General features: G+C 41.3%; 2 protein-coding genes across 5 annotated transcripts; both read left to right on the top strand.

Moving 5' to 3' along the window:
- Nucleotides 1-2,035: 2,035 nt before the first annotated feature.
- On the top strand, nucleotides 2,036-7,642 carry LOC120034544 (modulator of macroautophagy TMEM150B-like). Its single transcript, XM_038981143.1, has 6 exons — nucleotides 2,036-2,113; nucleotides 3,934-3,993; nucleotides 5,365-5,432; nucleotides 5,505-5,632; nucleotides 6,271-6,448; nucleotides 6,733-7,642. The coding sequence occupies exons 1-6, from the start codon at nucleotides 2,049-2,051 to the stop codon at nucleotides 6,927-6,929; spliced, it is 696 nt and encodes a 231-aa protein (XP_038837071.1). The 5' UTR covers nucleotides 2,036-2,048; the 3' UTR covers nucleotides 6,930-7,642.
- Nucleotides 7,643-9,284: 1,642 nt separating this feature from the next.
- On the top strand, nucleotides 9,285-11,394 carry LOC120034393 (modulator of macroautophagy TMEM150B-like). Of its 4 annotated transcripts, XR_005474034.1 has the most exons (6): nucleotides 9,285-9,408; nucleotides 9,524-9,601; nucleotides 9,778-9,837; nucleotides 10,087-10,154; nucleotides 10,308-10,374; nucleotides 10,566-11,394. XR_005474034.1 is itself a non-coding variant. In XM_038980925.1 (5 exons), exons 2-5 carry the CDS (start codon nucleotides 9,591-9,593, stop codon nucleotides 11,238-11,240), a joined length of 234 nt encoding a protein of 77 aa, XP_038836853.1. In that variant the 5' UTR covers nucleotides 9,285-9,408; nucleotides 9,524-9,590; the 3' UTR covers nucleotides 11,241-11,394. The 4 variants fall into 4 exon arrangements, 2 of the variants coding, with proteins under 2 accessions (XP_038836853.1, XP_038836854.1); XR_005474033.1 differs by having other exon boundaries at nucleotides 10,308-11,394; XM_038980925.1 differs by lacking the exon at nucleotides 10,308-10,374 and having other exon boundaries at nucleotides 11,146-11,394.
- Nucleotides 11,395-12,332: the final 938 nt, after the last annotated feature.

Below are 12,332 nucleotides of genomic sequence, written 5' to 3'. Positions count from 1 at the left end.
TAAGTCCTGTGTTTGATATACTTTGGTTTCACTATGTTTGTGGATGTACAATAAGAATTATGTATGACAGAGTTAATATTTAGAAAATAGGTACCTGAAATGGAAAGAAAAGGGTAATGTGTGAGTGTGCGAGAACGAGGTGTGCAGAGGAAGCCCACAGCTGGTACAGTATTGTTACTGGCAAGCAAGTAGTTGTAAATAAAAAAAAATGTTGGCCACGCTGTTACCGTAATGTCTTGCATAGCAAACCCCTTCAAAAATGTACTTTAAAAAAGGATTATTCTAAGTAGAATAGTTACACAATTAAAAAAATAATAGGTTTATTGTATATAGCGCTTTTCATTACAAAGAGAATTTCAGATACGCTTTAAAAAATAATACATTTAGGGGTCTGGCAGTGGCAAGTGATGGTGTGCAGAAATGCAGTGGTTAGTGGAGGGAGTGTTGATGGTACAGGGAGGGAGAAGTGTCAAATCAGATACTGTAGACAGGCCCGGAGCTCTTCCTCGGGCACCTTTGCCGTATCCTGCACGATGTTTTTATTTAATTTTTTATTTATCTACAGATATACACAACACACATGAACAGAAAACATCCCTGTATTACCAAGGAAACTCGCGTACGTGTCTAAACCCAAATTCCCCAGTTCCACTCACTTGGGCATGAACCGATGCTCAAACGAGCTATGTCCTTCCCTTTTTATTCATGGTGATTCGTGGCAACTTTATTTGAATGAATCAAAACACTGTCATGGTCAAAATCACTATCGGGTCACATCTTCACACCTCAATCAATACTGTCATCCTCGTATCAATCTTCATTATCACCATTAAAATAATTTAAAATATCTAAACCCCGGGGCATATTTCTTAATCCAGCCCTGACCCAACGTAATACTTGTACCATACAACCTTCTCTCTGGAAAAGCGAGTGGGAAATAACTTTCTACTGGTGTTATTACGGTATATTTGACAGCGAAGGCCAAGGGGGAGAGGCATTTCGAATTGAGTTAGATGTGAAAAAATCAAGAGCTTGTGTTAGCTTTCCCTCCCAACTGTACATACAAGAAAACCTCTGTGAGTTTAAACCACTTTTTACTAAACTTATTTTTCTCTAGCTTAAATATTCTTCTCTTGTATGTTACTATGACATCTTGTCATAGAGCTTGCAGGAAAGGTGTTTCACTGTACTTGTGCATGTGACATTAACTTGTAACGTGAAACTTGTCAATGTATCTTTATTTGGGTAAATTGTGTCTGTCGTTATTGCGGTAGCCTAGTGGTTAAGAGCATTGAGCCAGTAACGGAAAGGTTGCTAGAGAGAATCCCCAGAATCTGTCGTTCTGCCCCTGAATAAGGCAAATAAGAATTTGTTCCTAACTGACTTGCCAAGTTGAATAAAAAAATACAAATTGCTCTTTCTTTATCTTGCTTTCCTCTCACTTTCCTTTTCAGTAACAATTTTTATGGGTGTCATTTGATGAGGTTTTAACAGTCTTTTAATATTCTCTTCCTATCGCTCAGTGATTTCTCAAGTGGGTAGCCTATAGCTTCAAACTGTCCTTTTCACCGCATCAGCTTTGATCCTGTAAGATGTGTATGGACAGATAATCAACCGATACTAATGTTACCGGACCTGGGCTCAATTACTATTTCAATTACGTTCACATCCATTTCAAATGAAGTATTAAGATATTTGAAAATACAAGAAGTTGAATATTGGGAATGTATTTGGAAGTATACTTGGAAAGTATTGGCATGTATTTGAAAATACTCAAATACAACTAAATACTCCAGTGCATTTGAACCCAGGTCCTAGGAATATTTAAAATAATGAATTTGCTTTGTATATGAAATTATTTGACAATAGATTCAAATAGTTGATTTGACCACATTATTTGAAAATACTAAAATGCATAGAAAATAAGTATTTAAATAAAAAATAATTAAATACACATGTATTTAAACTCAGGTCAGGATACTACATGGCATTCAAATAAACTACAAAGGAGTAATTGTGTCTTTCCCAGGTGACCTTCGTGTACCATTATGTGGCTCTGGGCACTGCTTCCGATCTGCTTGGCGGTGTTTGGCACTGTGGGCATATGGGTGGTGTAAGTATTTATCTGACGTCCACGTGTGCTCTCCTCTTCAGCCACTTCGTTATTAGCGATAGGCAGAAGAATACTGTGGTCTCTTATGCTACAATGATATGGTGATGATGATGAGGAAAATGTCCATGTTTACTTGCTTTCAGTAGAAGTAACAAACATAGAACACTTGTGCTCTGAGTGCAAGAAACAAAACAAACATCAAATGATTGCCTCTGTCACCCTCCACAGGGTTTGGTATGGTGCCTTCGGAAAGTATTCAGACCCCTTGACTTTTTCCACATTTTGTTATGTTGCAGCCTTGTTCTAAAATTGATTTTTTTAATACTAAAATCCTCAGCAATCTACACATTATACCCCATAATGACAAAGTATTCCCCCTCCCCAGAAATACCTTATTTACATAACTATTCAGACGCTATGCTATGAGACTCGAAGTTGAGCTCTGGTGCATCCTGTTTCCATTGATCATCCTTGATGTTTCTACAACTTGATTGGAGGCCACCTGTGGTAAATTCAATTGATTGGACATGATTTGGAAAGGCACACACCTGTCTATATGAGGTCCCACAGTTGACAGTGCATGTCAGAGCAAAAACCAAGCCATGAGGTCGAAGGAATTGTCCATAGAGTTCCGGAACAGGATTGTGTTGAGGAACAGATCTGGGGAAGGGTACCAAAAAATGTCTGCAGCATTGAAGGTCCCCAAGAACACAGTTGCCTCCATCATTCTTAAATGGAAGAAGTTTGGAACCACCAAGACTCTGCATAGAGCTGGCCGCCTGGGCAAACTGAGCAATCGGGGGAGAAGGGCCTTGGTCAGCGAGGTGACCAAGAACCCAATGGTCACTCTGACAGATCTCTAGAGTTCCTATGTGGAGATGGAAGAACCTTCCAGAAGGACCACCATCTCTGCAGCACTCCACCAATCAGGCCTTTATGGTAGAGTGGCCAGACGGAAGCCATTCATCAGTAAAAGGCACATGACAGCCCGCTTGGAGTTTGCCAAAAGTCACCTAAAGACTCTGAGCATGAGAAACAAGATTGAAGTCTTTGGCCTGCATGCCAAATGTCACTTCTGGAGGAAACCTAGCACCATTCCTACGGTGAACCATGGTGGTGGCAGCATCATGCTGTGTGGATGTTTTCCAGCGGCAGGGACTAGGAGACTAGTCAGGATCGAGGGAAAGATGAACGGAGCAAAGTACAGAGAGATTCTTGATGAAAACCTGCTCCGGAGCGCTCAGGACCTCAGACTGGGCAAAGGTTCACCTTCCAATAGGACAACGACCCTAAGCACACAGCCAAGACAACGCAGGGGTGGTTTAGGGACAAGTCTCTGAATGTCCTTGAGTGGCCCAGCCAGAGCCCGGACTTGAACCCAATCAAACATCTCTGGAGAGACCTGAAAATAGCTGTGCAGTGACGCTCCCTATCACACCTGACAGAGCTTGAGATGATCTGCATAGAAGAATGGGAGAAACTCCCTAAATACAGGTGTGCCAAGCTTATAGTGTCAAACCCAAGAAGACTTGAGGCTGTAATCACTGCCAAAGGTGCTTCATCTAAGTACTGAGTAAAGGGTCTGAATACTTATGTAAATGTGATATTTCTGTATTTTTGTTGTTGAAATTAGCAACCAATTTAAAAATCCTGTTTTTGCTTTGTCATTTTGGGGTATTGTGTGTTGATTGATGATGAAAAAAAACTATTTAATACATTTTAGAATAAGGCTGTAACCTACCAAAATGTGGAAAAAGTCAAGGGGTCTGAATACTTTCCGAAGGCATTAAAATACTAACTACAGTTCTTGTTCTTGCCAGGTTTGGTATCGCTGTATCGAATGAGACTGTTAACATCACAGATAGATTCCCTTACATCAGGTAAGAGTCACACTGGTCTTTCAATCAAGTCAATGTCTCACAGTACTCCTTAAATATTCCCAATGGCATGGATTAAAATGAAAAGTGATAACATTCAAATTGCATTTAGTCGTATGTACCGGATATGCATTGTATACATCGTCCAATTAAAAACATACTTGCAGGTTCCTTCTCGACAACGTAACAACAATAAAAAATAATAAAATATAAATCAAATAATAAAAAGTACATTAATAAAATAAACATTTTAGCATACACAGAACAGCCTCAATTTGTTGGGACATGGACACTACAATGTCAAGTTGGCTGGATATCTTTTGAGTGGTGGACCATTCTTGATACACAGGAAACTGTTGAGCGTGAAAAACCCAGCAGTCTTGCAGTTCATGAAACACTCAAATTGGTGAGCCTGGCACGTACTACCATACCCCTTTCAAAGGCACTTAAATCTTTTGTCTTGCCCATTGGCACACATACACAATCCATGTCTCAAAGCTTAAAAATCCATCTTTAACCTGTCTCCTCACCTTCATCTATACTGATTGAAGTGGATTTAAACTGTCTCTGACCCTGTTGGTATCAGATCTCATGCTCCGATACCGTCTTCCCGACGGTAAGGGATTGAACAGCTCGTGTGTGGGGTCCTTGATGATGCTACGGCCTTCCACAGAAACCGTTTTGAGTAGATGTCCTGGATAGGTGGGAGCACGGTCTCAGTGATGTACAGGGTCGTCTTCACCACCCACTGGAGGGCCTTGCGGTCGTGGCCGGAAGACGGTATCGGAGCATGAGGTCTGATACCAACAGGCTCAGAGACAGTTTCTATCCACAAGCCATCAGACTGCTGAAAACTTGCACTGGACTGACCACCTGATCTGATTCTCCACACCGTAGCACACATGCACAGACATACACAGTCCCAGGCCCAGATGCAACCCATCAGGACGTGCTCAATGGTGCAGTGGTAATATTTGGAGAGGACCCGTGGCGGCATGCATAGCTAGCATGGAGCATTAAAGTTCACCCAAATTACAAAATGACATTGGTTTTCTATGGACAAGGTATGACAGCAATCCATGCTTTGGTTGTGTTTACCTGTCTGCATGTCAATGGTACTTATATTAGCTTTTTTGCCCTTCATGTCCAAATCATGTATAAGCAACTTCATTGAGTTACACTATAATTTTTTTTTTTTTTTTTTTTTTGTTGCTTCAAATCATCCTAAACTAAGACACATTTTTTACATAAAGTATGAGAAGGGAAACAATAAGGTTTGTATTGTTACAATAACCAATACACATTATGAGGCTGTTACGTCTGATGTTGTGTTTCTAATCGTAGAGAATTGAAATGTGAATTTGTGTTCCACAGTGAGTGTGGCACCTATAATCCACAGAGCTGCATCTTTGCTCAGATCTGCAACGTCTGTGCTGTCTTGGGTAAGTGAATAGATACACACACACACACTCACTCCCACTCTTACTTAATACCCCCTTCTCTCTCTGTGTCAGCCCTGTGGGTTGTGGTGATCCGGTTTCAGCAGGTCAGGGACTATGGTCAGAACAGCAAGGTGAACATCGCCAGTATCGTACTGGGCTTCATCTCCTGTGTGGGCATCTCCCTCATCGGAAACTTCCAGGTATCGTTTAGAATCTCACTTCAGTGTAAACTATTGTGATGAAGGCATTTATCGCAATACTATTATAATATCTCCCTATTATTGTGATACAAGTCCTATTATAAACTGGGTGGTTCAAGCCCTGAATGCTGATTGGCTGACAGCCATGGTATATCAGACCGTATTCCACAGGTACGAAAAAAACGTTTATTTTTACTGCTCTAATTACGTTGGTAACCAGTTTATACAGTGCCTAGGCATGTTGTGTAAATCAAATGATACAAACCCCAAAGAAATATATTTTAATTCCAGGTTGTAAGGCAGCAAAATAGGAAAAATGCCAAGGGGGTGAATACTTTCGCAAGCCACTGTAATAGCAATAAGGCACCTTGGGGGTTTGTGTTATAATGCCAATACATCACGGCTAAGGGCTGTGTCCAGGCACTCTGCGTTGCGTCGCGTGTAAGAACAGCCCTTAACCGTGGTATATTGGCCATATACCACACCTCCTCGGGCCTTATTGCTTAAATATCCTCCACCCCTTGCATGTACACATAAAAAGTAGACATATTGTTATACCCTGATAATTGCTGACAATATCTCCTTCATTCCATCTTCTCTCCCATCCCTCCCTCCCTCTCTTCATCCCTCTCTTTCAGCAATCTGTAGTGATGGGGATCCACTTGTTGGGAGCGTTCCTGGCGTTCTTCGTGGGCCTGGCCTACTTCTGGCTGCAGGTGTGGCTCTGCTACAAAGCCCATCCCTTTAAAGACCGTCACTGGGTTGGACCTCTTCGAGCTACATTCTGTAGCATCTGCACCGTCCTGGTCATCACCAGTATCCTTACAGATATAACTTCATGTAGGAATAGATAAAGCATCTATTACTCACTGTTGATGCATGCTGAACCGTGTTTGTGCTAAATATATCAACTTGAATACCGGTGAAAATATGACACACAAACAATGGAGGCTGTAGTGTATATTCCCTGACCAGACTGGCAGAACAGAGGTGTACACTACACTTAGCTGGGAATGAGACTGTATACAAAATGTATCGTTTAGACATTGACAGGTCATCTGCTTGTGTTGTTGCTCCTTCACTGGCCTTTCCCTCCCCAGTGGCTATACTTCATAATACCGGCTACAAATCTGGAGCGGCCATTTGCGAGTGGGCCTTGGTCATGTCCTTCTTTGTCCTTTTTGGCCTCTTTGGGTCCGAGTTCCGTCACATCGACTTCCACCAGCTCACCGTGCAGAAACAACGTCTGAAGACACAGAGCACCAACGGAGTGGTCAGAATGAATGATGTTTCATAGTACAGCCAATGAGGCAGGTAGCCAAGTGGTTAGAGCGTTGGACTAGTAACCGAAAGGTTGCAAGATTGAATCCCCGAGCTGACAAGGGGGGGGAAAATCTGTCGTTCTGCCCCTGAACAACCCACTGTTCCTAGGCCGTCATTGAAAATAAGAATTTGTTCTTAAATGACTTGCCTAGTTAAATACAAATACAAATGAGACCGTGACAATGATCATGCATTGATACACTGTTCATAGCTTAACATCTAAAGACACACACTAGGTTATTTTGACCCAGCTAGTTGGGTTCTGTGAATAACCCAACATGTTGGGTTGTTTGGAATGCCCAAACATGGGTTAATTTAAACATTGGTAGTTTTTTAAAAATGTAATCCAGGTTATTTTCATGAGGCGTGGCCTATTAGGGGCGTGGCTTCCAGATAATGATTTTTGTATCACAAATCTAATTGTTGTCTTGTACTGGTATTCAGTCAAGCAGATCTAAGATTTTCTCCCCTTTTGGTTTTTATTTTTGTACCAACAGAAATGATTTAAATGTCACATCAAGACATGAACACTGTAAACATATCCACACTATTTATGTAGAAGGAGATATGTTACAGGAATGGATACTTTTTCAAGTCATGCGGGTTTACATAAGTGTCTGATGAGGGTTTACGTAACTAAGTGTTTTTAATTTTGCTGATGTTAAATAAAATGTTACTTTAAACATACTGTACAGAGAATATCGAGCCTTCCATCCAATGTCTGTCATCAAAAAAACAAAACATGCCATTTGTTTTCTCAGTGCAAACACATTTAAAACAGAATTTAAAAACATTTTAAAACAGCCGTTATATCAGATATTTTTTTTTACAAGCATTTAAACAATCAATGTGCACTGCAAAGGTCCATATTGTTGATATATAGTACCAAATCTGTTTTCAGTGCTATTGTTAGTGTTTCTGATTAAATAGGCATATTAGCACTATGTGTCCAAGCCTTTAGGACAAGCAGCCTTGGGTGTGGGTTTCTAAAAAACATAAAGAATACCTTTGGGAAACTCACCACTTCCTGATTTACTCTAGGTAAGTGCTGTTTGCAGGAGTTGGCTGTCAGCTGTGCTGCCCTTCATTTTCCTCAGAACTACCCATTAAGAACGTTGCAGATAGAAATACAATTTATAGACGTGGCATGACACCCAATTCTATGTGACATAAGTATAGCTGTTCTACATAACCAATTTCTATCTGAACGTTTTTTTTAACATTGCACTCTCCTGAACACAGCCAGTCCTCCGCCGTTGCAGCCGCACAGACTGATTGACTGCCTGCCAAGGAGAACACTGCAGTTTTTTCAGGCTCTGTTTTTGTCAGTCCGTTTAGCCAGGCTATCGAGCTGAAGGTGAAGACTGACTGTTTCACACTGCATTAGAAAGACAGCATGCTACATGATGTCTCAGTCAACCCCGAGCGTTATTGCAGAAAATACAGGTCAAGATTTGCTTCGTCTCAGTCAACCCCGAGCGTTATTGCAGAAAATACAGGTCAAGATTTGCTTCGTCTCAGTCAACCCTGAGCGTCATTGCAGAAAATACAGGTCAAGATTTGCTTCGTCTCAGTCAACCCTGAGCGTTATTGCAGAAAATACAGGTCAAGATTTGCTTAGTCTCAGTCAACCCTGAGCGTCATTGCAGAAAATACAGGTCAAGATTTGCTTCGTCTCAGTCAACCCTGAGCGTTATTGCAGAAAATACAGGTCAAGATTTGCTTAGTCTCAGTCAACCCTGAGCGTTATTGCAGAAAATACAGGTCAAGATTTGCTTCGTCTCAGTCAACCCTGAGCGTTATTGCAGAAAATACAGGTCAAGATTTGCTTAGTCTCAGTCAACCCTGAGCGTTATTGCAGAAAATACAGGTCAAGATTTGCTTCGTCTCAGTCAACCCTGAGCGTTATTGCAGAAAATACAGGTCAAGATTTGCTTCGTCTCAGTCAACCCTGAGCATTATTGCAGAAAATACAGGTCAAGATTAGCTTCGGAGTAAGTAGTCTGCAGCATCTATTCACCTAGAGCCTACATCTTTGTTTCTGTTGAAAGGGGAGAATTTGTCTTCAATGTTTTGACTGCTGCAGTGATGGATGCTGTGTTTCGTTCCTCTGTTGGTTGTCACATAGTATTTTTTTCACTGTTACAGAAATCTGTGTCTGGAGGTGGAGGTGCGGTACTGCACTTAATCGATTCTACCACATGGTGGCACCACCAAGCCTATACTCACTTCAACATACAATGATTAACCTTAGTTTTGTTTGACTGTTCTTGGGACACTCCGTAACCAGGTTATAGGTGCCTCTGACAGTTTCCTGTCTAAGGCTCTGAGGCAGGTGTCTGACATGCCTGATTGTAAGACGGTGTGTTTGTCCCGTCAATAAACCTCAAAGATCATTGCAGACATCTGTGTTTCTTTTTCTGGGATAGTCACCATTTGAAGTGTCCTGGGGTGTAAGATGTTTTTATGAATTCCCGAGTTCCTTAGTTGAGGACCTTTGTCCCTTTTTATTGAAATTGGTCTAAAGTGTATCTGGGTGTCTCAGTTGTCTCGTTTCATCTTTCCCAGGTGACGTAAGTAAACAATAATCTGGGCGCTGCTTCCAATCTGTTTGGCGGTGTTTGGCACTGTGGGAATGTGGGTGGTGTAAGTATCTAACAGACTGGTCTCCTCTCCAGCTACTTCTCTAGATAGAATAATAGTGTGGTCTTATGCTACGGTACAATGAGATGGTGTTGATAAGAAACCTACTATCAGTGCAAATTGCAAACAGAAAATCACTGAAATATTGATGTACTAACGACAGTACTTGTTCTTCCCAGGTTTGGTATCGCTGTATCAAATGAGACTGTTAATATCACAGCGAGATTCCCCTACATCAGGTAAGAGTGACGCTGGTCACTGTAAAGGGTTTACCCCGAATTCCGCTGTGTATTTGGACTACGTCAATAGAGGCACTACCACAGTTAAACTGGTATAAACACTAACAAAACATGCTGGGAAATGTTAATGAGCCCACAATGGCACAATACCATATACACACACGGGTGGCTCATTGTCTCAAAGTCAATATTTCATTACCAAGTCGTTTCCAGATTTGTAAATAATTCAAATGTGAATTTGTCTTCCAGTGAATGCGACACCTATGAACCACAGAGCTGTATCTTTTGCCAGCTCTGCAACATCTGTGCTGTCTTGAGTAAGTGAATTTATTCAGCACTTACACGTTGGTTCATACCACTTTATTATTCTTTCTTGTCTTTCGTATGTCACTTCAACCTTCTTCTCCCTTATATCCTCCCTCCTCTACACCCCTCTCTCTCTTTTTTCTCTCTCTTCCTCTCCCTATCAGTCCTGTGTTGATCCGGTTTCAGCAGGTCGTCTCACCTCTGGGCATCTCCATCCTCGGCAGCGTCCGGGTATCGCTTTACGATTACAATAGGATACTATAACTACAGTATTATCTTCATACGAATCCCAATAGCGCCCCAAATCCTAGCATGTTCCCATAAAAAGATGACATGTTGATATGCCCCCATATATGGTTGACAATATCCTGCCTGGCTCTTTCCCTCTCACCACCATTTCTCTCTCCATCCACCTCTTTCAGCAATCTGTGTTTGGCATCCATGTGTTCGGGGCTTTTCTGGCCTTCTTTGTGAGCCTACTTCTGGTTGCAGGTGTGGCTCACCTATAAAGTCCAGCCCTCTAAAGACCGTCGCTGAGTGGGGCCTCTCAGAGCTGCCCTCTGTAGCATCTGCACAATCTTGGTCATCACAAGTGTCCTTTAACGTCAGATCTATCAGCTGAGATAAATCAGAGAGAGGGGAGAGCACAAGGGGAGTGCTCGACGATCCAAAATCAACAGAGCTGAATGGTGATCCAGGATCAACAGAGCTGAATGGTGATCCAGGGTCAACACAGCTAACTAAATTATTTAAAAAAACAATAATCCTAAATCATGCTTCTTTACCTGAATATAAAGTGAGAACATTGCACGTAAAAAATAATATAATAAACTGTATGTCCTCCCTACAAACGACTATATTTTAGACATTGTCACCTGTTTGCGTTGTGCTTCTTGACTCTCCTTTCCTCCTCAGTGACCATGGGTCTACTCTTTGATACTGGCTACTGCTCAATGGCGTCCATTTCCGAGTGGGTTCTCGTGATGTGCTTCTTTTTCCTAGTTGGCCTCTTTGCATCCGAGTTCCGTCATATCGACTGTCACCAGCTCACCGTGCAGAACCAAGGCCTCAGCGAGACACAGAGCATGGGATCATAATGGGATCATAATGTACATTAAACAGAACAGTAATGTAATAATGATATGATAATTGAACATTCAGCTCTGACTAATGAGCTTTACATAAGTGTACATATTTAAAACCTATTGTTGAATAAACTGCTACTCTTTTTAGTTAATAAAATACTACTAACTTTGATGCGGCATCTCCTTAGCTAAACCTCTTTGTTTGGTTTCTGTTGAGTTTACGGGAAATATTGATGAGATTCTTCTGATCTTTATTCATTTTTTGACTACAGCAGTGGTGGTTGCTATGTTTCCTCTCTCTGTAGGTTGTCTCATGGTATTGCTTTCACTGTTACAGGAATCTGTAGGGTGAGGGTGAGAGAGACGCTGTACTGTAGTTAGTCCATTCTACCACATGGTAGCACAATCAGGCCATGTTTGTCAGCCTGGCCTCAGAGCCATATGAAACATACTTTATGTATTTCTTAGCACCTCCAAGACGTATGATACCTACTCAAACAGAAACAAAAGGAGCGGGGTCGGTCAGTTGGTCAGTCGGGTGGGGTGTGTAATCCACTACCATCTAGCGATCCAAAGGTTGCGTGTTCGAGTTGAGTAGGGGATAACTGATGCATTTGAGTTAACCCGTCCTGTAACCCTTACTCAAAACCTGAAGGAAAACTCCACCCAAAAAGTATCGTTTGGTATTTGTTTTATTAGTACATTGTAGACGTAGTCCCACAATGTTTCGCTTGTCAGGAAATCTTCCCTGTATGATGCATTTTGCATAATTTTGCATTTTGAAAGTTACATATCTTGAAAACTAACCTGCTACTTAAATTCACCTAACCTTTGTCATTTTAGTTCTCCTAACCTTCATGTAAATGATCCTAACCTTTGTAGTTAGTTTCCCTAACCATCAACGTAAATTCTCCCCAGAATTCAAATTTGTTGTTACAGCGCATCAAGCAACCTGGTCTCATCCAATTCATATGCTATTGTGCGACTGGGTAAGACGTATGATACTATGCATCCTCTAATTTGGATGATATTGTACAAGCGTTATTCCATTAATAATGTGACCTAACCTAATTAATAACGTAACCTAAATATATCATACTAAAT

The sequence above is a fragment of the Salvelinus namaycush genome, chromosome 41, assembly GCF_016432855.1.
Source record: "Salvelinus namaycush isolate Seneca chromosome 41, SaNama_1.0, whole genome shotgun sequence".
NCBI lineage: Eukaryota > Metazoa > Chordata > Actinopteri > Salmoniformes > Salmonidae > Salvelinus > Salvelinus namaycush.
This window is presented reverse-complemented; position numbering and strand designations above follow the sequence as displayed.